The sequence below is a fragment of the Scleropages formosus genome, chromosome 18 (assembly GCF_900964775.1).
Source record: "Scleropages formosus chromosome 18, fSclFor1.1, whole genome shotgun sequence".
NCBI lineage: Eukaryota > Metazoa > Chordata > Actinopteri > Osteoglossiformes > Osteoglossidae > Scleropages > Scleropages formosus.
Window position 1 is genome coordinate 1,759,881 of NC_041823.1, and position 25,062 is coordinate 1,784,942.

General features: G+C 51.2%; 1 protein-coding gene across 3 annotated transcripts in view; it reads left to right on the forward strand.

The window, feature by feature from the left end:
* LOC108940581 (zinc finger protein 407) overlaps positions 1–10,910 on the forward strand; it is a 107,006-nt gene extending 96,096 nt beyond the window's left edge. For all 3 annotated transcript variants that reach the window (XM_029259940.1, XM_029259941.1, XM_029259942.1), the window contains one exon: positions 9,095–10,910. In XM_029259940.1, coding sequence (XP_029115773.1) covers positions 9,095–10,056 — 962 coding nt within the window. In that variant the 3' untranslated portion in view covers positions 10,057–10,910. The remainder of the gene's footprint in view (positions 1–9,094) is intronic.
* The last annotated feature ends 14,152 nt before the right edge of the window (positions 10,911–25,062 follow it).

A 25,062-nucleotide genomic window follows, 5' to 3' on the forward strand; every position in this document is an offset into this window, starting at 1 on the left:
GGTCTCAGACAGAAGTTATGAAGGAAGCCTGGAGGTGGAGCCAGGGGCCTCGGTTAAGGGTAGTCTGTGTGTGTGTGTGTGTGTGTGTGTGTGTGTGTGTGTGTGTGTGTGTGTGTGTGTGTGTGTGTGTGCATGTGCGCACAGGCAATAGAAATGAAATGATCTGTGAGTGGAACCATACCAAAGATGTCCTGCCTTAAATCAGCAAACATCAAACAGAGACAAACAGTCCCGAGAGTGGAGACTGTCATTCGTGAACTCCAAGTCCCTGGGAGACGGCAGGAGAAGCGCGGCGAAAACATACACCCCTAATCTATTTATGTTACATGAACCTTTTGCAAAAATAATCTGCAATTTTCCCAGAAATCCTCCCAGTTATTTATGGAGTCCAACCCATCCTGTAAACACTATCCAGCCCGACTGGGTTATTAATGGTCCCAGTTTTGCTGTAATCTTCATCTTCTCTGACAGCAGCCACTAATAAAGCAAACATGGAACCATTTTTGTAGCGTTTTTCACATTAGTACAGGCTGAGCTGTGTTGCACTCATTCTCGTGCCCTTGGGTGAGTTTGGGTGCGAGTCCTTCACCGGAGCTCCTTGATGAGAAATGGAACAAGGAGGGAATTTGCTCTTGTACCATATTCAGTTTTTCCCTCACAACTAACCAAACTAACAGTGTGTGATTTCTATTTAATTGATTTTAATTAAAAAATGTATTTTTTAATCAAATATTTTTTAACAATTTGTGTTGTACCATGCTATCTTTTTTTCAGATTTATTAGAAAATTTCGGAAAATATTCTTTAAAAAAAAAAAAAAGTTAGAATACTTCATGTACCTGAGCTGTCCGCTCATCCCAGTAGCCAGTAACTCATGGTCTGCTTGTGTCAGGATGAGTTGTGCTACTAGTCATTTGAAATCTTCAGAGTTTATACAGTAGCAGCCATGTCAGGGATCCATATATTACTCATTTTGACTCATCAGTCCTACTGGTGAGCATGTACAGTATAAGATTTAGAGAGAGTGAAAGCATAAAGTGTGCCTATGTAGCTCCCACTGCCTAACGTGGTGGTGGCAGCATCATGTTCGGGGCTGCTTTGTAGGTCACAGAGTTCGTAATGTTTATTAAATCTAGTGTAGCTTTAACCAGTAATCTCATTATAGCATCCTTCAGACACATGTCATTCCACTAGAACTGCGGATACACCTCAAAATGCTGACCTATGTGTAAAATGGGTGGCACAGTGAGTAGTACTGCTGTCTCACAGCGCCTGGGTGGTGCGAGAGAACGTGGGTTCGATCCCCGCTCAGTCTGTGTGGAGTTTGCATGTTCTCCTTGTGCCTGCGTGGGTTTCCTCCGGGTGATCCGGTTTCCTCCCACAGTCCAAAGACATGCTGTTCAGGTCTCCCCGTAGTGTGTGCGTGACACTGAGAGAGTGTGTTTCACTGATGTATGGATGAGTGACCCAGTGTAAGTAGTGTCTCTAGCAGTCACCTTGGCGAATAAGGTGTGTGGGCTGGTAACACTACATAGTATCCGTTGTAAGTCGCTTTGGAGAAAAGCATCTGCTAAGTAAATAAATGTAAAGTTTTGTCATCTTTGGTGGAAAAAACTGTTTTCCAGTAAGTGTACTGAAACTTTGACTGGTATATGCGTTTGTGCTAGATGACATGTGGACATTCCCAGACAGAGAGTCATTGCAGGGTCCAGTTACGAAGAACCAGGACATTTCCCCAGCACTGCCAGTCATTGTTAGTCTTTGAAGGGATGTTAAACGCAGGTTACCATGGTGTCTTTTGCAATTCTGTTAACTTCACTTTCACTCACCGTAGTGCGGAGAGGCAGATGGGAGGCGCAGTAACACGAGACGTTAAAGATCTGCGATGACACTTACCTGAGAAACACAGGTGTTAAAATATGATGTTGAGGTGAAATGCAGGTTAAAAACTCTTTGAGTGTTCAGCACTCTGCTGTTGAGGGAGTCCTATTTTTATTCTTTTTTGAGTTTCGAAGTCGCAGTCTTGTGCCACCCGGTGCATCGCTGACAGCTGGCGCTTTGTTGTCCTGCAGTTTCTCAACCATGCGGCCGCGTTCCTGCTCTCGGCAAGGCGGTGAGCTCTGCTGGGTCAGCCCCACTGTTTAGTTTAGCTCTCTTCACAGTCGTTAAGGGGCTGGACTTGAGGCCCTCGGACACTGAGAGAACAGAGTGAGACGGCCGCCGTGTGTAATCGCTAGGTTCAATTTACCACACGTGTTCACCATCAATCATAACAATAATTAATATTTAATATATAGAAACACTCTTTCAGATTTTCAACGTCTTCAGCAAGTTCGTATTTCTGTTCCTGTATCGTCCTGTTTTTATCCTCTTTCATTTTTTATTTTATTTATTAATAACAGGAACAGAATGGGGTTGTACAAAGAGACATAATCAGTATACTGAGAAAATACAAATGCCTGCAGATACATAATATAGCATAAGGGCAAAAGACAACAATATTTAGCGAGAGTAGTAATATAGCACTTTCCAGGAAGTTTAAAAAAAACTGGCCAAAACTTCCAAAATTCATACGAATTCAAATTCTTAACTGTCTTTGTCTTACCGCTTTGTCCAGCGCTGTGTCATTGTGTGAGAAGAGCGCTCTATAAAAATAAATTGAATTTAATTGAATTAAATATGAGTTATGATGCGGGTCACATGTTAACTTTCCTTGTAGAAGAAAGTTCAACATCCGAGTCAAACATACAGTATATTCGTAGATGGAGCATCTGGAGTGGGCGACAGCAGTAACATACATTTTCTTGTGAAATATCTAAGAATAATCAGCATATGTTCCACTTTTATTTTTTTCAAGAGAGCAAACTTTATACAGTATTTCATATTGTACTGAGTTATGTGAATATTCCCCTTTCTGTCTGTGTCTGTTTGGTAAGCCGTACTTCACTGACATGGCAAAAATGTGCTTATAGTGCGGCTGATAGTGTTTATAATTATCACTGTCTGTCTGTGTGTAACAATTTTGGTGTTGAAATCCCTTGATGCTACCTGCAGTCGAGGCGCTTGTCTAGTGCACGTCCTCATATGCAGGAAACCGAGTGGAGTCGGCCTCATTAGCTGCCACTTACGTGGTGTTACGGGAGCCGTGCGGCGCTCCGAAGAGACGCACATATGGTGACGTCTGTATTATAGACGTTTTATTAATGACATCCCTTCTGGCATGTGCCATTCCAGCTGTTCCTTCTGAATCCAGATGTTTCTTCTCCGCTCTCCATCCAAGTGGTTTCGCATGTTGGGGAACAGCGTCCGTGATGGACAAGGTGGTTGTTTTACGATGCTGAAAAAGGAGCTGATGTTTATAAACGTACAACTGTGTGAACATGTTTAACAATCTCCAGAACAGATTACATTTGTCATAACTGTACAAAATAGTGTGATATTACATTTGCATTTATTCATTTAGCAGAAGCTTTTCTCCAAAGCGACGAACGTCAGTGAAAATACAATTTGTTCATTACATTAAGAGAAAGAAACATAGCTGCAGACGTGATTCTTAAGTAAACCTAGCTTGTTACTTTCCACTTGATGCACCGATGTTCATTGCTCGAGTAGGTGCATAAAATCCTCATAACCTTCCTACAATGTTTTTTTTAAAGGTACACAGACACTTATATACGATACAGTAATAGCTGTGTAAAGGCTTATCTGGGGATGATCATGAAGTTACGGTACATGAACGTTTACACCTTACATGAGTTGGAGAGATCTTGGGCAAAGTGAGTCTGGAAAAGGTGAGTTTTCAGACACTTCTTGAATGTAAACAGAGTTTCTGCAGTTTTGAGTGAGAGGGGAGGTCGTTCCACCACAACGGAGCAGAACTGAGAACCTCCGCACTTTACCTTTCGTGTGCGGGACCACCAAGCGAGCAGGAGTAGACGAGCAAAGGGGTCTGGTTGGTGTGTAGCGGTTGATCAAGTCTTGTCAATATCTGGGAGCAGTTCTATTGATGCATTTGTAGACAATAACCAGGGTCTTGAATTTGATCCAGGTAGCTAAAGGAAGCCAGTGCACAGAAACGAGTAGAGGAGATACATGGGAACGCTTTGGCAAGTCAAACACAACTTGTGCAGCAGCAGCAGCATTCTCTATCAGCTGTAGAGGTTTGATGGCTGTAGCAGGAAGGCCACACAGGAGAGAGCTGCAGTATCCAGATGGGGTATCACCATGCCCTGGACAAGTAGTTGGGCAGAGTCAGTTGTGAGGTAGGGACGGATCCTGCGAATGTTATGCAGGATGTATCTGAAGATATTTGTAATGCTGCTGAGATGTCCACTGCAGAAGCTCTTATCCGCATCCTCTTCCGTTAGGATGGCTGAACTCTCCACACACTCTCCTGGGTGCAGGTGTCCCGCCCATTATGTGATGTTGCACCCTGGGTTTGTCAGGGTTCGAGAGCTAATTCCTGTAATTGATTGTAACTCCAGAGCGATGGCCTCTTGATGGCTTTGCCTGCCCGACGCCAGCACTTAGGACAGACTCACCAGGGAGGCCATTGAGCTGCCTGATCAATACACACACCCCTTCTCTCAGGTCTGTTATCTCAAGTTTACATGGGTCCCTAATGGAAAGGGACGGATTTAGCATGTTTCCATCGCTGTGGTTATTCCATATTTGAGATGATCAATTAAATGCAAGAAGAGTCTCAAACCCATCTTTTTTAGAGCCGCTTTTCTCTGAACTCCCGAGTCCAACACCATCCGCTATGATTATGTATGTATTTGCTATTTGAAAGTCACTTCTATAAGAGCTACTTGAGGGATGTGAATCAGCAACATGGTGGTGTCTCACACACAAGCTCTGTGTCCATATTCCTCTTTGTCTGTTCTTGACACACTTTTGTTTACTCTGAGTTGTACCTCACTCTGGAGGAAATAATGACATAAAGACTTCGTGTTGCTGTAAATGCACAGTCCAAAGAGTGGCTCTTGTTCTTTCTTTCTTCGCCGGTTAAACAGGATTGTAGTGAGATGAGGAGCGATTGGAAAAGTACTTTGAAATGGCATCAACGTGACCAGATGAAATGGGACCTCAGCACTCGCAGTGTTAGCAGTATCCTTGTGTTGTTCATTTGAAAACATATTCTGGAAAAGAATGAGTATTTGTGCCAGGAATTGTCCAGCCTGCACACTGTGGTGCTCTGTTAGGATGTTGGGCTCTCGTCCAGTTCGTGACACTCATGCCCTTGAGCACCACACGCTGAGATGCTTTTGTTTCCAGGAATCTTGTTTAAGACATGTGTCGGACAAACTCATGCTCAGATGCATCAACAGAAATGTTGACGTTGAGGCCTGGGGGGAGATGTGTACAGTGTATTGCCACGTTCAGGGAGAATTCCTGAACTTGCACGTTATAGACATCAGGGAGAGATGGAAGCTGAGCTACAATTTGAGTCGTGGGGTAAGTTGAAGAGAGGAACCCTTGGAACCGGTGCTGGAGAACCAGGAGTAGGACCCGTAGATACAGAGAAGAGTGATCAGGGTCTCTGTGGTCAATCTCACTTCCTCCTCAGCTGTTGAGTAGTTGGTGAAGAAGTCTAGCACTGACAGCGAGGAAAGTGGACAGATGGATCTTGGATCAAATGAAACAGTGATGCCGAGAAGAGCTGGAGGAAAAAGGAGGAGAGGACATCCAGATGGATGGACTCAATCACAGGGGCAATGGACACGGCCCTTTCAGCACCAAGGACAGAAATGGAGGAAAGAACTTTCTGGAAATACTCTTTATATTTGTGGTCAGCTGGAGCTGACATCAAGTCAGAAGTGTTTAACTACACCTGTGGGTTCGAGGACACAGTGCAGGTACTGTATGCAGTTTAAGCGCATAGCTAAAACAGTAATACACACACACACACTGTCTGAACTGCTTGCCCCATATGGGGTCAGGGGGAGCCGGAGCCTAACCCGGCAACTCAGGGCATAAGGCCGGAGGGGGAGGGGACACACCCAGGACGGGACGTCAGTCCGTCGCAAGGCACCCCAAGGGGGACTCGAACCCCAGACCCACCGGAGAGCAGAACTGTGGTCCAACCCACTGCGCCACCGCACCCCTAAAACAGTAATACTCAGTATATATACTCTAAGCACCGTGTGAGTGTAGAGTAAAGCAGAAATACCGTGGTTATGTACTGTACGTAGGTAAAGCCCAGATATGAAATGTAAGAAGAGCAGAACATAATCCATTATTTGCCATCTGCAGCCCCAGTGCAAAGTTTACAATGAAGAGCTGTGGGGTTGTTGCTTTCTTTTTGTGGGGGGTGGTGTGTATAGATGTTCGGGGAGCTTTATGAACACATCGTTAGCATTCACTAATCGACGTAGCGCACCGCCTCTCCTGTCCTTGCTCTCCTTCCGATCTATTATGTCATCGGAGGGAAAACAAAGCCAAGCCTCCCCCGTGACAAGCCGTCGCCGGAAGCAGGAGATCGTTGAGCCACAGGGCTGTCGGAGGATGCAGCTCCTTGGGAAAGACTAATCTCATTAAGCCTATTTAATAATCAGAGAATAAATAATGGAAAAAAAAACAAAGCAAACAAACAAACAAGGAAACAATCCTGACATTTAAATACATGCCAACGCCCCCGGCCCCTGTGACACAAACAGGAGTAAAAGTCAGAGGAGCTGAATGTGCTGCTGTCTGCAGGCACCAGCGTTGGCACTAATACACACGCACACGCGCACACGCACACGCAGTCTTCCTGCAGAGTGCTACACGGCCCCTAAACTCTCCTTCAGAGGTTCACGGAGCTCTTTCCCGCACCATCGCTGTCTATTCCTGCGCAGGTCGCATTCGTTGTTATAGGGGTGTGTGTTGAGCGTGTCGGATGGCAGCACGGCGATACGCGGCATCCGTCACTTTGGGGCCAAAACGAGAAGCTGCACGCTTTGGATTTTGGACACTTGTGAGTGGGACCCTCAGTTGTCCAGAGGTGGAGGAGCACAGTGCTCTCGCTGGGCCGTAGGGAGCGATCAGCTCCTGTAGGTATCGGGCTACAGCTCCTTCGACCGTCTTGTAGAGCGTAACCGCAGTCTTGAATTTGGTACACGACGCTACGGCTGGACTGAGGACGAGGAAGAGAGACTCGTGCTAATGCTTCGGCGGGGCAAACACGACTCGTACCGCGGTATACTGTAACAACTTCATTTATGCGAAGATGGCGATGTGGACGCTGGTGTGTCGAGGCATCGGTGGGGTGACCTTACGCTATTCCTTCCCAGCACTCGCAGTGAGGGCAGATGTTAGAGGCGTTGACTTCAGTTCTGCCAGCTCTTTTAGAACCCCTACCCCCCCACTCCACCACGGTAACGACAAATAATTACTTCAGTGACACACGACTCGAGGTGTTAATCTGCCTTCTTCGTTCACGGCGCACTTACATCACCGCGGTTCAGCAGGCCGCAGGTGTGTGCTCGGTCGTCTTGCTTTCCGTTTCGCTCCGTTCTGCTCTCCTTCAGTTCCTTCGTTCTCTGTGCAGCGTTTTACCCTGTCCCTCTCACGTACACACCTACACAGAGTTCACAGTGTTTGCAGAGACTGAAGTGTGCTACAACAATATTTTTCACTTTACACTATTTCAACAAAAATCTTCTTAAATAATGCTAACATCTCTTTGCTTGTCAGGACAATACAACGCATATTTTTGAGGACGTATAAACACACACACACACAGTTTCTGAACCGCTTGTCCCATACGGGTTGCGGGGAACCGGAGCCTATCCAGCAACACAGGGCGTAAGGCCGGAGGGGGAGGAGACACACCCAGGACGGGACGCCAGTCCATCGCAAGGCACCCCAAGCGGGACTCGAACCCCAGACCCACTGGAGAGCAGGACCCGGTCCAACCCACTGCACCCCCCTTTTTGACGTATAAACAGTTTAAGAATATTTCCCTCAAACATATTGCTGCTAGGTTTGCAAAAAGTATAAAAAGCACAGCTAAAAATAAAAAAGTTTAAACAGCTGTCAAAATTCCAGATTTGACAGCTACTTAAGCAGTGGCCGAAGGAGTAGTGATTAGAGGCGTCATCTTGTAACTCGGTGACCTGGGTTTCAGTCCCATGTACTCCTGTAGTGTACTTGATCGACGTACTTAAGATAGTACTCCATGGGAGTGGAACCGAAGCACAGACTAAGATCTGGTGTGTGTGTGCGCGTGTGTGCGTGGTATATATTATAGGCCGTGTAAATCAGAGTCCTTGCCTACACAATAAAATGTAAATGGTATTTAAATCCTTGCGGATTTATTGGCAGCGCTCGCGGTTGCACGAGGACCGTCTCGTCCCGTCAGCTAACAGGGTTACGCTGTTATAATGTGTCACTCAAGGCCCGTCGGTCTCCCCGCTCCCCAGTTCCACCACCAAGTTGCGCCGCCTCTGCCGCCGCCTCCCCCAAATTCCTACATATTTCAGAGGGATATTCATTAAGGCACCGATGGTGTCGTGAATCTTTACGGTCCAACTGGAGCCGTTATGTTTTATTGGCGCCGTATTTCAGCATCGGGACAGACAGCACTTGAAGTTATTAAGACACCGAGTATAAAAAGAAAGGGAGATAAAGTCAGAGACAGAGTCAGACGGAGAGGCGGGAAGGTGAATGGTGATGGTGGTTTGGGTGGATTTTACCCAGAATGCTTGGGGATGGTGAAGGTTTGTGTTTTGCATGTTGGGCACATAGTAACACCTGCTGAGGGGCCATGGCTGGGAATCTTGACAAACAAGTTGTGTTCAAGGCACAGTTATTGCTTTGGCAAATGTTAAAGACGGGCTGTGGAAGGTACATCTGGGCGATCGAACGAGTGAGCGAGCGCACTGGGGCTCCAGGGTCAGTCCATGTTGAGTTGCTAGGCAGCATTCCGGCGGCTCTGCTTGCTGGACTCATCAGAGAGGCCAATATTGGTGCTTGCGTGAACTCCCTGTTGTATAAACTCTTGACGATGCTGCCGCTTGGCAGACGGGAGCCCAGAGTAAACACAGGCCTGTGGCCAACGTGCCGAGTCCGTAACTCTAACGCACCGCTCTTTGTGTGTGTCTTTGTTCCAGGAATTGTGTCCAAATCCTTCGAGTGCCGCCTGAAGGGTCAGGGTGCGTCCTTTGTGGAGACAGAGACGGCGTTTGCAGCGGACGAAGCGTTGCAGAGTGTGCGTCGTGAGGGCGGGGCCAGCGGTGGAGGTGGCGGCGAAGAGTCGGGGGCAGAGGCCGTGCAGCAGGTGATCATCATCCAGGGCTACGATGGAGAGCTGGCTGTTGACAGCACCTTGGAGGAGTCAGCAGCTGCCGCCCTGCAGACCCTGGCTGAGGTGTTGCACATCACTGAGGACGGCCAGGTGATCACCACCGGCTCCGCCCAGGACGCCACCTCAGCCACTGCCCACCACCACCACCACCAGGGTACCACCCAGTATGTGCTGGTGGAGTCCGGGGAGGCGGGGCTGCTGGGTCGGCCGGAGGACGGAGTCGCGGCCTCGGCCTCGCCCAGCTCCCTCGACGCACTGCTGTGTGCCGTCACCGAGCTGGGTGCCGGGCAGGAGGAGGGCGCGGCCTCGCAGGAGGCGGACTCGGGGGCGGAGCCGTACGAGAACCAGGCGGCGGCTGGGCAACAGTTTGCCGAAGTGGTGCAGAAGGGGCAGGAGGGAGAGGTGGAGGTGTACGGGGAGATGGTGGAAGAGGCAGGGGAGCCCGTGGAGGTGGTCACTCAGGTGGTGCACTCGTCCGGAGCTTCCGAGACCCCCGAGGACGTGGTTCACGAGGTGCTCCAGTTCGCTGCCAGTCAGCTCATGATGAAGGAGGGGCTGACGCAAGTCATTGTGAATGACGAGGGCACGCACTTCATCGTCACCGAGCTGGACGAGTCCGCGCTGCAGGTGGAGGGCGCCGTCTACGCCCCGGGAGAAGGTGCCGAGGAGCAGGAGGCAGTCCCGGGCGAGGCGGAGACGACGGCGGCGGCGGCGGCGGTGGTGGTGTATTCCAACTCTTCCTCACAAGACGCCATCATGGAGGAGTGAGAGGGGTGTTGGGGGGGCGCCGTAGGCCTGCCCTGCTCAGCGGAGTTGTGTTGTGACCGCAGGGATTCGGCTTTACTTACAGCTTCCGGTATACATAACTCAGGATCACTTTAATTCCCAGTTGAGAATTCATACGTTCAGTCAAGGTTTGAGAAGGATGTGGTTCAGTGCCGTACGTCTGGTACAGGAACAAGCACCTTACTGTGGGGTCGTGTAGCTGTGTGTCTATATCGGTACCTGTAGACCTGCTTAGAATAGTGGATTTTTTTCCGCCCGATTGAGCAAAATCAAAAGTGACATATTGTCCATTTATTATAGTCATTATCTGTGGAGTGTTGTTGTAAGAAAAAGCACTTAGAGCCCAGGAAGCTGTTTGCTCAGACTGTCTCCGATGAGCCATTGCGAGTGTTTGCCTGTGACTTGGTTCGTCTCGTCTCACTTTCGCTCACGTTTTTTCTTCTGCGTTTTTTCGCTTCTCTTATTCCCGAGAGACAAGGGCAACGAAGAGCTCGATTTACCCGTAACACCCCTGTGCGCCTCGCTGGACTGCAGAAACAGCACATTGTCCCCACTCACAAACACACACAAAGTTCCGTTATGAAGAGTCTTATTATTTTTCGAACTGCACTCGGATTTTATTTTTTGCCGCCTCTTTCATTCAGAACAAAATAAATGTCCAGCCTCGTTCACAGTATTTGCTGCAAATGATCTACTGCTTGGCATTTGCGGCTGCTGTAGATGTGTCTAATGGAGGAAGGTGAATTTAGAGACATGATGTGGGCAACGTGTAACCGAGGATGTTTTTCCCTGAAATTGTCAATAAAAGTTACCTGCTGCACCATTTTCCTTTGTTTAACGTCAGCTGTTTGTCTTGAAAACCAGTGTAATGTGAGCGTTTGTGTTTTCCCTTCTTTACAGCCAGTCGGTGGGCTGAGTGGAGAAACTGTGGTTTGACCTTTGTGGTGCGAGGGACTCTGTCGCGGCGCTGCTAGGTCACCTTCTTGCCAATGTTTAACGTGGACCTGTTTGGGTGGTAAGATGAGGACCCAATTTCCTGGAGGCTCCTGCAAAGTGAGAAGGGTATCGATGGATGTGGAGCTCAGGTGTACGAGGGTCACTTGTGGAAAAAGGACAACGAGAGATCGATGTCCAAGATCTTTGGTGAAAATCATCCCAGTTGTGGATTTACATTTATTAATTTAGCCGATGCCTTTCTCCAAGGTGACTTGCGCTGTCAAGCCACTTACGCTGATTTACCCGTTTATACAGCAGGGTAGTTTTTACTTTATCACTTCAGGGTAAGTACCCTTCTCAAGGGTACATCAGCAGGAGGTGGGGTTCAAACACAGGTTCATTGAGTGCCGTTGCCTTTGGACTTGAAGGAACCAGGTTCCACCCCCCTCCTGCTGTATAAATGGGTAAATCAGTGTAAGCAGCTTAGCGTACAAACCTAACCTTGTAAGTCCACTTGGACAAAATCTCTGGTAATAAAATGCATTTAGTCTGTATTTTCCTGACAAACAACAGACTGAATGAATGTGAATCCTGAATGAAGAAGGTGAATGGAATTTGTGTCCATTTTCAGACTGATAAAAGTGCTCGAAAAGCCCTGCAGATATTGACAGAAAATGGTTTGTGAGTAAAATAATTCCTGCTGCTAATAATCTTTCCCCCAACAAAAGGCCTCTCCTTGCCAGAAGGGTGATGTCAGGAAGTGCAGCAGAAGGCGGTAATGCCACGTTGGCACCGTAGAGCGGATTCGAGTCACTCGGATGAATGGAGAGAGGAGGGCAGCGGGCGGGGGCGGGGGGGCACGGTGAAACCCCGGTATTCTCGTGGCGTAACGGTAGCCTGTAATTTAAGGCGGCAAACCCTTCGTGGTCCCTGACAGCCAAGCTGTTTCATGTGGCCTGCGGGCTGCTGTTCTTCCCATAACCTTCTCAGTCCCTTCGCCCCCCCGCTCTCGTACCCTTGCCAGAAAGTGTATCATTTACTGGGGGGAGGAGGCTCATCCGTACCATTGTAGTGTGTGTGTGTGTGTGTGTGTGTGTGTGTGTGTGTGTGTGTGTGTGTTTTTTCTGAATCATTTCCTAATCAGAGATCGTGGGGGTATTATTAGCCTCAGCAGGCAACGTGTCTGACATGCGAGGGGAGAAAAATTAGCAGCTGTCACCACCCGATGAGTTAATTTCCTGACACGTGTGGCTCGGACATGAGGGGACGGCGACTGAGAGGGACACGCGGGTGGCTGATGAGGACCTGGCACTGGCGGGAAACCGGAAAGCTGGAAAAAGGGGCACAGCGGGCAGAGACGCACACAAACTCAGCTCCCCAGGCATGAAAAACTGGCAGCGTGTCCATCCAGCTGCCCAAAGGCTTCGCATCCTACCACCGGCTCTGGATGGGTTCAGCTTTGCCACATTTGTGTCTGGGCTTTGACCTTTTTCCGAGCGCCGCAGCAGGTGGCGTTGCACTGAAGGAACGGGGCACTTGACCGACATGAGCATGCGATGACTACGTTGTTGTGCCCTAGACAGAAAGGGATCTCACCCTATAATCACGTCGGCGAAGACATCAAAATCCTCGGCAGAACAAAGTGCCAAAGGACCGAGGTCTGTAGAAGGAACAAGAGCACTTGTAATGGAAGCGAATTTTGAAATGGGATGATGTTTGAGCTCACACGCTTGTTTTTGTTCTCTACTCCATCCTCGCAACGATGCCAACTCCTCCACGATGACCCACGCAGGCGAAGCCGCATTGGACGGAGGACGGTGACATGTGGAGACGGTGCTAAAGCACCGAGACAGACTCGAGGCAGCCGGATAGCCGTGAATTATACTGCGTGTGTGGAAAATCGGCAACTGGCAACTCTTCACTGTTACCGTTTGAATTATGCTGTGCGATTTGCTACAGTGAATTTGTGTAATCTAATCGCACACAAATTCCGCAACAAATTTAGGACCCTTTGAGTTAGATTTTCCCCTCTACATTATATTTTTGGGCTAAGTAAATTAAATGCCGCATGAGTTATCTTTTCAAGTTCAATAATCAAATCGCTTTCTATTATTCAGGACAATGCTGTTGTTTGAGCTCTTTGGCGGACTGTTCTTTAATTTCTAAATTGCGTGAAAATCATTACTCTTTAACAGGAAACCACAGTCCATCGCTTTGTCTGCTCTCCCCGCTTCGCGGTACGTGTCAGTATTACCGGTGCCTTTCGGCCTCACCGGTGCACCTGCTCGTTTTATTCTGATAAGCATGTACCTGCTAGTAATGGTCCTCTGGGGACAAGAAAGGATCTGTGCTCCCGAGGGGCCCAGTTAATTTTAGGACTGGTTAGGAGTCCCTGCCGCTCTTCCTCCCCGCCGCAACCACCTCTTATTCCGCAGGGCCGTGAGGAAATTCCCCACGTGTTCGTCCGACACGAGCCACCTGGGCGGCCAATCGGCACTCCTGTTAAGGGCCGGCGGCGTACGTGATGCTGCGGACAAGGCGGAGAGACCCTGGGAGCCATGTGGCCCCTCCTCACGCCTCCCGCCTCCTGCCCACCCCCCTTGCTGAGCGGGGGAGGTGGGGGGAGAGGAGGTCCATGGATCAAGACGCGCAACTCCACAGGAGCGATAAGAACGAATAAGCTGTCAGCGGCACATTTGTCGGACCTTATTGTTCATATTTAGATGGGAGAACAATGCAGGAATGTCAGGCCCACATACTTCATAATCTGCTGATGCCGACCAAGTGTCAGTTTGATCCATGAGCACGAGGCAGAACTGGCCGCTGCTCCAGAATCCTTAAGCAATCCCTGCAGGAATGTCACGGGGGAAGTACAAATGGGACAGCGTGTGCCGGACTATAGATGGATGCATTTATAAAAGGAAAGAAAGAGAGAAAGACCGGACTATGAAAAGGAGAGTCGGACCTGTGGATAAATAGAGACGAGAAAGAGTGTGGGGGTTAAAGAAAGAGCAAGAGCGAGGGAGGGAGGCAGGGAATGAAAAAGAGACAATTTGCGTTTCAAAATGAGGAAAATTAAAAGTGTATCACTGTATAACTGTGCTGTGAATGTAAAGTGGGCCAGAAGGGGAAGGTGCCTGTTTCGGTCCGCTGGGTACGAGCGGAGGGGGCAGGAGTGTGAGTGAGTGTTTCCGAGGTGAAGGAGGGAAGGAGAAGGACGGTGCTGGGGGAGGAGATGCCAGCTGTGCCATAGAGAATGGAGCACAGATTGAAGTAGAGGTTCAAGAGATGCCCTGTGTGCTGATGCACCACAATGGGCCCTGATTCGAGTGCGTGCGTGCGTGCGTGCGTGCACACACACTCCTGCTCCCACCATAGGCTGCCTGGAAATAAGCGACTGCAGATATTCTCTTGGGATGAAGGAATGTCGAGGCCATCTTCTGATTCCCCAAAAGCCTGACGATGCACTTAAAATGCATGTTTTTCTTCTATCAAAACCGGACTGAATCCCTCCTTGAGAAAAAATAAATCGCAAAATTGATTTCCAAATTGAGCATCGCACAAATGAAGCACAGAAGAGCAATAAGCTACAACAGTGAACACGAAGGGCTCTTTTCCATGGAATTTTGGCAGGTCGGGGGACAACAGGAGACCCCATCATCATATGGTTATATTTTTAAAAAGCTTTCCTCCATAATTCAGCTTCCATAAGAAGGGCTACTTGTGATCCGGCTCCGCTGACGTTTGGATTCCCCGCCGCGCTGCCAACCGCCCATGTGGACGCAGGGTCCCTTCGTTGGTGCCGCACTCTGATCGCAGCTTTGAAAGATGTGTGATCCTCCAGCCCTTCTGAATCACGTCGTCGTGCTTTGCATGTTGACATTCCATTGTTCCAGAAATCTCTCCAGTGTTTTTCCTCACCTTCGTGCTCTCCATGCACCCTTTGTAGCATCGCATACAGCTGTTGGCGGTCTCCCCTCATCATTCCTTGTTAGTGGTCTCTGAAGACAAAGATGTTGCTGATAAGTCAACACTTTGAGTTCCATCTGAAGATGGGAGACGTGTGAGGAGAACAGGCCAGTATACCTTAAATAACCCCAAAAAGACTTGAAGTCGTTGCAAATTAGACATCTCCAGAAGAATCAGAAGACCGAAAGGTTATGTTTGGTCGATCTTCTTCTATGACTGTGAATCGGGGTCAGCAGGGAAAGGTGATGAAAGAAAAACGTCCTCTGTTGAAACACGTTGCAACAAAAGGATGTCAAAGCCACCGTGGACTGGATGAGTAGGAAATGAGGAGGGAGTTAAAAGACTGAGTTTGCAAACAACCAAAAAGCTCCTCAAGACAGTAGCAGACAGAAGAAGCGAGTTCTGTGCTGCAGCCACATGAGGAGGTAACCGAAAAAAACGGCACAATTTTGCCCCCGGTGCTGCAAGGTGAGACCGAGAAGAGAAAGGGGAAAGGGTCGACGACCGAAACGTGGACAAAATGCCGCGGTGGACAGGCTGCAGGAATCGGGGGAATCTTCTTCGACGTTCAGATGCGTACGGAAGCGATCGACGGTCTCCGTATCGGACGAGTCACCTGGGCGGAGCTCCGCGAGAGCTGCTCGCACACAACAAGACGTGTCGCAGCCCGAATCCCGTCAGTCACGCTGATCGGCTTCAACTCGGTCAAACGACAATTTCGTACAGAGTGCCGCTCGAAGGAGAGCGAGAGAGAGAGAGAGAGAGAGAGAGAGAGACCTCACGTTACTGTGTACCTTTTTAATGAACCGACGCAAAGTGCTCCCAGAACGTGGCTGCGGAGCCTTAAAAAGCCATTCTCCTTGCGAAAACTCCCTTCCGACATTTGCCTGCTAATGAGGTCGGCCGCCTCGCTGCGCCTCCACCTGTGCTCCTTCCCCGAAGCCGCGCTGTCGTTACCAAACAGTATGGCTCCATTCACAAAAGGCTGTTCTGCACATTTTTGGCGAAGGACTGCAGGTAGGCGGCTGTTCAAAGCGCCGACCGGGGTCCAGATGAGCTGTTGTGGGAGACGACAAGGCGGCTTCCGGTCCTTTCCGCACAGGCAGCGGACGCTGATTCGGACTCTTGCAACTTTTGCATCAGAACAGAGATCCCCGGTTCCCCATTTGGATGCCAGCTGGTGTCCTGGCTGCCGCGGCCGCTGCGGGGGGGGCGCTGACTACGTCGGGGGCTCCCTGGAGCCCTATTCTCTGAAACACGGAGGCGACCGTGAGGCCGGACGTTAGAAGAAGCAGCAGCGGCAGGGTTATGGGAGGTCACCTGAGGACTTTGCCAGGCGACAAGATGAGCCTCAAAACCAGTCGATTTCTGAGGCCCGTCGCTAACAGATGCTTCGTTTATGTCTCTTTCGACCGTGAACTCAGATGGTCTTCGTAGAGTTTCGCCGCGCACAGCTTGTCCTCTGTCCTCGTGGCCCGGTCCCGCGTTGGACCGAAGGCCCCGCCGGCCGAGGCTGCGGTCCTCACGCGGCCACCGACTGGAGTTCCCAGCTGATGTTCGGCTCCAGGAGGCTCCTCCTCGCCGGTCCCGACCTTCCAGTTCCACGAAGGTTGTGCCGACGGAGGAAACTCCTGAAACATGTAAAGGATCAAATGAATCGCCACCTTGCTGGGGAACTTAATTCATCCTCTGCAGTGTTTGCTGGGAAATTTACAAAGTGACCCAAATGACGCACACACACACGTACATGCGCGTTTTTTACCACTTGTTACCGTAGGTCATCAGCGCCGTCTTACTGTAAACACTGTCAAGGTCAACTATGGTCTCTGACTGAACAAGGGAAGTGGCAGCAGGGGGCGCAACGGTTAAACACGTTACCTTGCAACTGAATGCCCCAGGTTGGAATCCAACCTTTGCTGAAGGTATGTGCGCCAAACTGATAGAGTAAAAATGACCCTGCTGTACAAGTGAAAATCAGCGTAAGTAGCTGAGAGTACGCGCCCAACATGTTTACAATGATTCGTTTCAAAGACACTTTTCTCCAAAGCGACGAAGATCCCAGAGAAAAACACAGAGTTCGTTACATCAACGGGAGAGACTTGGAGGTCAGACGCATCGCTCTTGAGGGCTGTCGATTTGTCACATACCCCGGTACGCGCCAGTTTACTCGGGTAGCTGCACGTAGGGTTTTTAAATGATTAAACAATTAAAGAGACAACACGGTACAAGTTCATCAAGGACCTGGAGAAAAGCTCCAGCTGGGGAGACGCAAGCGGTAGTGATGCTTCCATCAGCACTGACATCCCTCCTAACGGTCTTTCTGCCCCTTGACCGCGATGACTAAGCGGACCGCTCTTCGACCGGCGCTCCTCTCGGCCGCCCTCTCCCTCTTCTGCGTGTGTGGCAGTTCGGGGCGGCGGGCGGTCGAGGGTCCCGCGGGGTCAGAGCTTCCACCGGGGTCCTTATAAGTGTCCGTACGTTGGGTAATAAGCGCAAAGGGCCGGGGGGGGGGTCCTTGCTTATGAGACGCAAGCCCACCTCGTCGTCCCCCTAATGAGTCGGTGCTGCTTTCCTCCTCCGGCCCAATTAGTCCCGTTTCCCTGCGTGTCGTTACGCTTGCGGCCTGGGCCGCGCCGCCGTCCCCTCCGTCTCCGTCCTTCCACGTTATTTATTACGGCGGGCAGCCGGCGGCGGAGGAGAGCGACACCGCAGGACTATCTGTCATCGGCGCGTTATCGGCACGACGCGCCACCCACCGAATTGTGCTACAAGGGCTCCGGAGAATTCCTCTTTTTATGGGGCGCGATAAAGAAAACGCAGCCATACGTTCAAATATTTTACCGTAGTGTTGGGGGGGGGGAGGGGAGGGGAGGGGGGGAATTGCTTGATTGCTTTGCCTTTCCAAGAGTGTCCAGTCTGTGTGTGTGTGTGTGTGTGTGTGTGTGTGTGTGTGTGTGTGTGTGTGTGTGTGTGTGTGTGTGTGTGTGTCTCTCTCTCTCGCTCACGCTCCTGTTTCCCTCATCTTATTCTGTGATCATTTAATAAGTTTTCATCCTTCCAGCCACAAGGCAGGAAACAATAAGAATTATGTTTGCGGGTTACGAAAATGAGCTGCGCCAATACAAAGTAACAAAGGCGGCAACAGTGTCGATAACGTGGACTTTTACTGTCCGGCTCGCGAGACCTTGACGGAGCTGAGGTATGAAAGGAAAGATGAAGGAAATACATACGTGACTCGTTCCATAGAGAATTATTTTCTATAACAGACGCGGGTTTGAATTTTCCCTCACTTGTACCTCTCTTTGTCACACTTCTTTCCCTGAATTAATATAGGAAAAATGTGTCTGCTGGGTAAATGAGTGTAAGTGACACTGTAAGTTTCCTTGTGGAAAAGTGTCCCGTCGATGAAGAAATAATAACGATGAAAAGAACGATGTGAATGATGGCAGTAGGAGGTAAATGAGCAGGAAGGTGAAGCCAGAAGGTAAAAGTGACTCGTGGTTCGGAGGGAACGACTAGAAAGAGGAAACGAGACAGAAAACGGGTCAGAAACGGGGAGGGAGAATCAATCGGGGTGGGTTTTCCCACCTGCACCCGGCCGCGTCCACTCGACGGATCCCGCGGAACCCGAACGGACGGCGCCTCCCAGAGCAGAACGGAAACTCGGCGTTAATTAAGTCGTCGCCGGACTGTAATTTCCTCGAGAAGGAAGAGGAGGAAAATCTCACACAGGAAAAGGTTACAGAGACCTTTTCTGTGTCAAAATTACCATGTGTCATGAATATTAATGTTCTTAATGAAGACAACCTTTGCTTCATCTGGAACGTTCCTGAGCAGCTGCCGCGCTGATAGGCTCACGGCCCCCTGGACGTCTCCCGCCCCACGATTTTAATCCTCTCGTTTTCCTTCTTATTTCTTTGCAATTTGTTTCTCTTTCATTCTTTTCCACATTTGGGTTTGATGTAGAAGCACAAGAGCGTCTCTCAAACTTCCCTGGAAAGAAGAAGCCGCTGCTTTCTGTGTGTTCGGACCCCCCCCGCCTTCCGGATCTTATTATTATTATTATTATTAATAATAATCATTATTCATCCGACATGTCTCTCCAAGGTCACTTACAGCGCGAGCCTTTACCCCGATTTACCCATTTTTACGCCAGGGTAATGTTTACTGTATCGATACGCAGTAAGTACCTCGATCAAGGACACTGCAGCAGGGGAGGGGATTCAAACCTGCGTCCGAAGGCGACGGTCCTCACCACCGCGCCACCCGCTGGACCCGGAGAACTTCCGGTACTAGATGAGCGATGCTGACGTCTCCACGGAAGGTCTCAGTTGTTGAATCCAGAGTCACCTGTGATCTGTGACTTCTGGTCTGCTGCTGTTATCCAGGCTTCCCTTCTTTGTCAGACTCGTCTTGTCGCTATGGAAACAGGACAGCTCAGACGATGGGTGTCAGTCAGGCCTCTGACAGCAGCAAGTTGTGAAGGAGGGAAGCAGGAAGTGTGCGTCAGCATGGGGACGCTAGGTTACGGTTACGGTTGGGGGGTTCGGGGTACGACGGCTGGAGGGACGTGGATGAGTCGCTCTGGGGCCCCTCCGCCGAGACCGAGAACAGCCGCTCTGTTGGTCAGGTGACCGTGGTCAACAGGTCAAACAGGTCCTCGAACCCCCTGCTGCTGGAAACACCCTTGACCCTCCAACCCCTGAAAGCTCAGCGTCTTCCCGGTGACTGACAGACACTGTCCGGGTGATGCGGGGGGGTCCGATTGCCGTGCAGACGGTGCAAAAGGTCCATCGAGTGTCACCGTGTCCTTGGGAGGGACAACGCCGTCCCTTTACGGTAAACGCTATGGTACGACGGCTGTCGTCATCCCGAAAGCTGATGCCGTCCTGAAGGGGAGGGGCGCGTGTTCGGACATTTAGCAGCGCAGCACAGATTATCGGCGACCGGTGAGGTGCGGAGCGTTGGGTTCACCTAAGGTCAGAGAGACGTGAAATATAGGTGAATCTAGGCGAAATACAGCACCTAGATCAAGGGCACTGAATTTGAACTCGAGTCCTTCGGCTGGCAGGCACTGCCTTCAGGTACTATGCCACCTGCTGCCGTAACAAAGAGCAGCACAGCTGAAAACGCCCTTTGTATCCAGGTAAAAAAAAGGGTAAAACACTCACAGTAAACTCTGCACCCCTCAGACGAGAGAATCTGCTTCCGACATCCTTTAACAAGCAGTGTTTTTGGCTTCGGTCATAATTCGGAATAATGTCCACGTGTCAGGACGGGGGCAGCGGGACACGTAGCTGGACCACCCGCGTCCACCGTTACTGCGGACACGCACCTAGGCTTCGGAGGGGTTCGGGGGGGGGGGCTTTACCGCCTCTCCGGCTCTGAGGGGGCGGGTCGTGAGGCCCTGACGCGTCCTTATTATGTCTCTCCTCAAAGAGGCTCCTTTGATTTATTTTAATGTGAGCGGGGTTTCCGGCACCCGAGGGGACGGCGGTGTAGACGGGGAGATCGTCTCCTCCAGGCGCAGCTTTTCCGCTCCTCGCTCCGCCGCAGATTTTCCCGTTTTCGTCTCTCTCCGCAGCCACGCGCTTCGCGGAAAGAAGGCGCCTCGTTCGGACGGTCAGCGGTGGCCCCGATTGCGTCCCCCGCCTGGACGCACGTCCTCGGTAGGCGCGGACAGAGATGGACAGGGTCTCTAGCACTCGGGTCACGCCTTCCTTCGGTTTGAGTAGCACGAGTCCGCACCTCGCACACATTTCAAGGCAGCAGGGGGCGCAGCGGCGAAGGCACCGGAAGGACAACGTGCAGCTTCCCCGAGGCGTCCCGCTGCCCGATATGTTGTCCTTACTGTAATGTGGGAGAAGACAAAGTTCCAGCGCTGTTCACCATCGACATGTTCGATTCCAGTCTGGGCCGCTACAGACCAGTGAAAACCTGGGCTCTAATTTTGTTCTCTGAGCCACTTGAAATACTACGATTTTTGAGCTACTTACACTTTTTTACACATTTATACAGCTGGGTAATTTTACTGCAGTAATTTAGGGTAAGTACCTTGCGCAAGGTGGGATTCAAACCTGTAACCTTTGGCAGCAGCTCTAACCACGTCTCTACCGTCCGCCCGTCCATCCGTCCACCTCCCCACTCCAAGACCGATGAGCTGCGAACCCTTTCGCAGAACTCGAGTCCCACCCCCAGCGGAGGAACCTCACTTCGGTCGATGACGCCCGCGCTCCCGTGCTTCCGGTCACCTCGCAAAGCTCTGACCGCAGGTGGGGAAGGGGGCGCAGAGCTGCGGTTCCTTCGGCAGGTTTACGACACGCCTTCTTCAACGGGACACGCTGAAGAAACGACCCACGTGACTTTGGGCCGTAATGAGGCGCGAAGAGCAGCGCAAACGAGCGTCGGCGACGGAGCCGAGCGCCGCGTCTTTCCCGTCTCTGTGATCTTCGCTCGCCGTGGCTTTGGGCGCCGTCTCGCCGTACAACCGGAGCCCAGCCGCCTGTAAGCATGTCGCTAATTACGGCCTGTCGCACGGCGCGGCCCGGCGAAAGTCGCGGCGGGACGTCTGCGTCGAGACAGGGAACAAAGCGCCCCCCCGCGGTCGCGCCGCCGCACTGGGTCGTCTTTGAACGCGATCGAACCTTCGCCGTAAATTGTCCGGTGACATCACTTCTCCGCGGGGGAGCAGGCTTTCATCACGGGTTCACGCGACAGCGAGAGGGAAACACGCCGGACGGGAACTTCGTGAGGGAATTAGCGGGAAACCACACGGAAGCGTTGACTGAACGCGACTTCTTCGTCGATGGAGATGCGACATTTAACTGGGGAAAAGGGGTTCGGTGTCGAGACGCTCGGCGGTTGGGAGGCTGCGCAAGTCCCACTGCGGAGAGGCGCACGTTAGCCGTTTCCTCACCAAAACTCGCTCTAATGAACTCGCTTCGTCTGAACGTGTCTCCTTTGCGAGAGCAGAAAACGAACGAACGAACGAACGAGTTGAGAAAATGGGGCGAAACGCAGGAAGGAGCAGTAAATGGCACAAGGTGAGTGTGTGGAAGCCAATTATCACCTGGAGGCAGGTGAAGTGTGAGCGAGTTTTCGCGCGTGGAGCACGTGAGGAACGCGGCGCCTCCGAGCGCCACTACGCGGCTCGCAGCAGCACGTTGGAGTGTTATGAAAATGTCGGCGTCTGTGGCATCTCTTGCTTCATTAACCCCGCGCACCTCGGCTGTGAGCTCTTTATCCGCCTCGATTTCCAAGTCCCCGTCTTCTAGGAGGAAACTTCACAAACACACAACGTCCTTGACAACGAAAGACACGTGACACAGTGGACCAGTGATGTTGGACTCAGTCCACCGCTAGAACACGTTGTACTCTGCGCTAATAGAAGGTGCTGGACTCAGTGGGACAGTGGAAGATGCTGGACTCAATGGACCTGTAGAAGATGCTGGACTCAGTGGGCCGGTAGAAGATGCTGGACTCAGTGGACCTGTAGAAGATGCTGGACTCAATGGACTGGTTGAAGATGCTGGACTCAATGGACCTGTAGAAGATGCTGGACTCAGTAGACCGGTAGAAGATGCTGGACTCGGTGGACCTATAGAAGATGCTGGACTCAATGGACTGGTTGAAGATGCTGGACTCGGTGGACCTGTAGAAGACGCTGGACACAGTGAACCTGTGGATGTTGGACCAGAGGAACTCACTGGTCCAAAAAAAGGTGTCCGGGTCAGAGATCACACTGGCGGGCTGAGAAGCTGCGACGCCGTCGCTTTTCCCCTCGTTCCTTCACCACATTTCCTGTGCTTCTGATCCGGGACATGCAACGCAAACAAGTCGTCCGGAAGGTCCCCAGTTTGAATCCCACCTGCTGGGACGGGAAGCCGGACCTCTGCACGGAGGCAGCGAAAGACACGCACACTCACGCACCTGCAAGGACAGACTCCGCTTCCCCGGCACCCGTGCGAAGCGTGAGCGGCACGTAGAGTTACGGCCCCGGGTGACAAAAGGGCAGAAACTCATCATGTAACCCGCTGCGGTCCACCCTCAAAATTCACCGTTCGGGGAGCAAAACGACGGCGCGCCGCCTCCAGCTTTATGAGCGCCGTAAAAGTTCTAGTGGTGTACTTAAAATTTCTTAATAAAGCGAGAGGGAACGTTATTAAGGCCGGCATACGCTAATGGCGCCGGGCGTCGCGTCGTGTCCGGAGCGACGGAGGAGGGCGGTTCCTGCACCCGCGGCGCCTCGCAGATCAGCGATGTTTCTACGACGCTGCTCTATGGGCCTTTGCCTCACAGTGGGCTGGGGGCAGAGGCAAGAGAGAGGCTCAAATACGAACTGCTTGTTATTGTTTGAAGGAGGTCGCGGCGCAGGAGGAGACGCCGTAATGGTGGTCGTGGCGCGGGTTCGAATCCCACCTCCCGCTGTAGTACCCTTCATCACGGTACTAACCCTCGAGTGGCGCAGGTGCGGGGTGGTCCACGCAATCGGGATGTGCTGGTTTGCAAGGAAACGTGTTGGGTTTCACACGTTTCGGGTGGATGTGCACGGCTGTCTGGGTTCGAGACCTGGCCAGACCAAGGCGCTGGAGGTGTGACCACCTGGCAGTTGGACAAAAAGTTCTTTTCCCATTTGGTGACACTGACAAAGACATGGTAAAAAAGCACCCAGAGACAAAGGGCCTTAGAGGGGTCCTGATCCCACGTCATATAGGGGACTGGACCTCCTGTCAGAAGCTCCCAGGGTCCTCCTTGACAAGGTCTCAGCCTGAGCAGAAGGTCCAAGACGATGGTGTTTTTAATCCTCCTGTTCTTTTTTCATTTTTACCCCCCCAGCTATAGAATGGGGGAGGTGCTACTAATACCCCCTGAGAAGGGCTGGCCAGCACCGCACAACGCCGACACCTTGACCGCGTGTCACAGCAAAGGGGGGGGGGACGACGACGTGGGGTCGACCACACAGACCACCGGGAGCAGGATGCCGCCTGACCGTACGACACAATGGACCGCGGTTCGACTACCGCCAGTGTCCGGTGAGACCGTGCTGCTCATCATCAGTGGGACCGTTGTGTCCCGTTATAGTGGGAAAGATGATGACTCATCATCCATCTGCTTCATTTTTGGCTCATTTGGTTGGATACAAAACTGTGTTTAATCCTTTCATTTATCTGATGGGGACTTACACTGATTTACCCCTTTGTTAAGCAGGGTAATTTTTACTGTATCAGTTCGGGGTAAGAACCTTGATCAGGGTCACTACAGCAGAGGTGGGATTTGAACCCCTGATCCAGCTTTAGCCAATACGCCACCTGCTGCCCGTTTACATATAGGGTTTACTTTTCCTCCCCAGCGGGTTCACACCCCGGATCATATTTCCTCCTTTACTGTGGTACTTCATTCACCTCCGGCCGGTGGGGGGGTCATGTGACCCCTGTGTCCATAAATCCCTCACCTTAAAATGTAGCTTAATTTTTCATTCTTATATTCAATAATCAGTTTTCTGCCACCTCTGTACTTTAAACCCTTTTTTATGCTGCTTTATTTGTGCGGGGGAGGGGGGAGGGGGTAGACAAACAGCTCCGGCGTGTGACGGTAACGGATCCCGCGCGGCGCCTCAGGGCTGCACCTCCGTCGCTGTGATCGCGGCGTCGCGCCCCGAGCGAAACGCAGAAGGCCCCCCGCCAGGAGGAGCCTCGCTTCGCCCACAGGGAGCCCCCGCCAAACACTTGCTACCTCACAGCTTAAAACACGGTAAAAGACAGCAGGCGACCGCATGGGGAGCGCAGCGACTTCACGGCAAAGACGACGTATACGGATAGTGAAATTTACAGTCTTTTACCCATTTGTAGAGCAGGGTAACTTTTGCTGTACCGGTGCATGGTAAGTACCTCCAGCACGGGCGCTAGAGCAGGAGGTGGGATTCGAACCTGCATCCCTGCATCCCTGGAGCTCTGACCACTGCGCCCCCTGCTGCCCGGTGCCAGTCGCAGAAGCTTTGAGGGAGACGACGCGTGAACAATGTACACGCGTGTCGGCGCCGCCCTCACAACAGGCGTGCGACTCCAGGGTAAAACGAGTAAAATG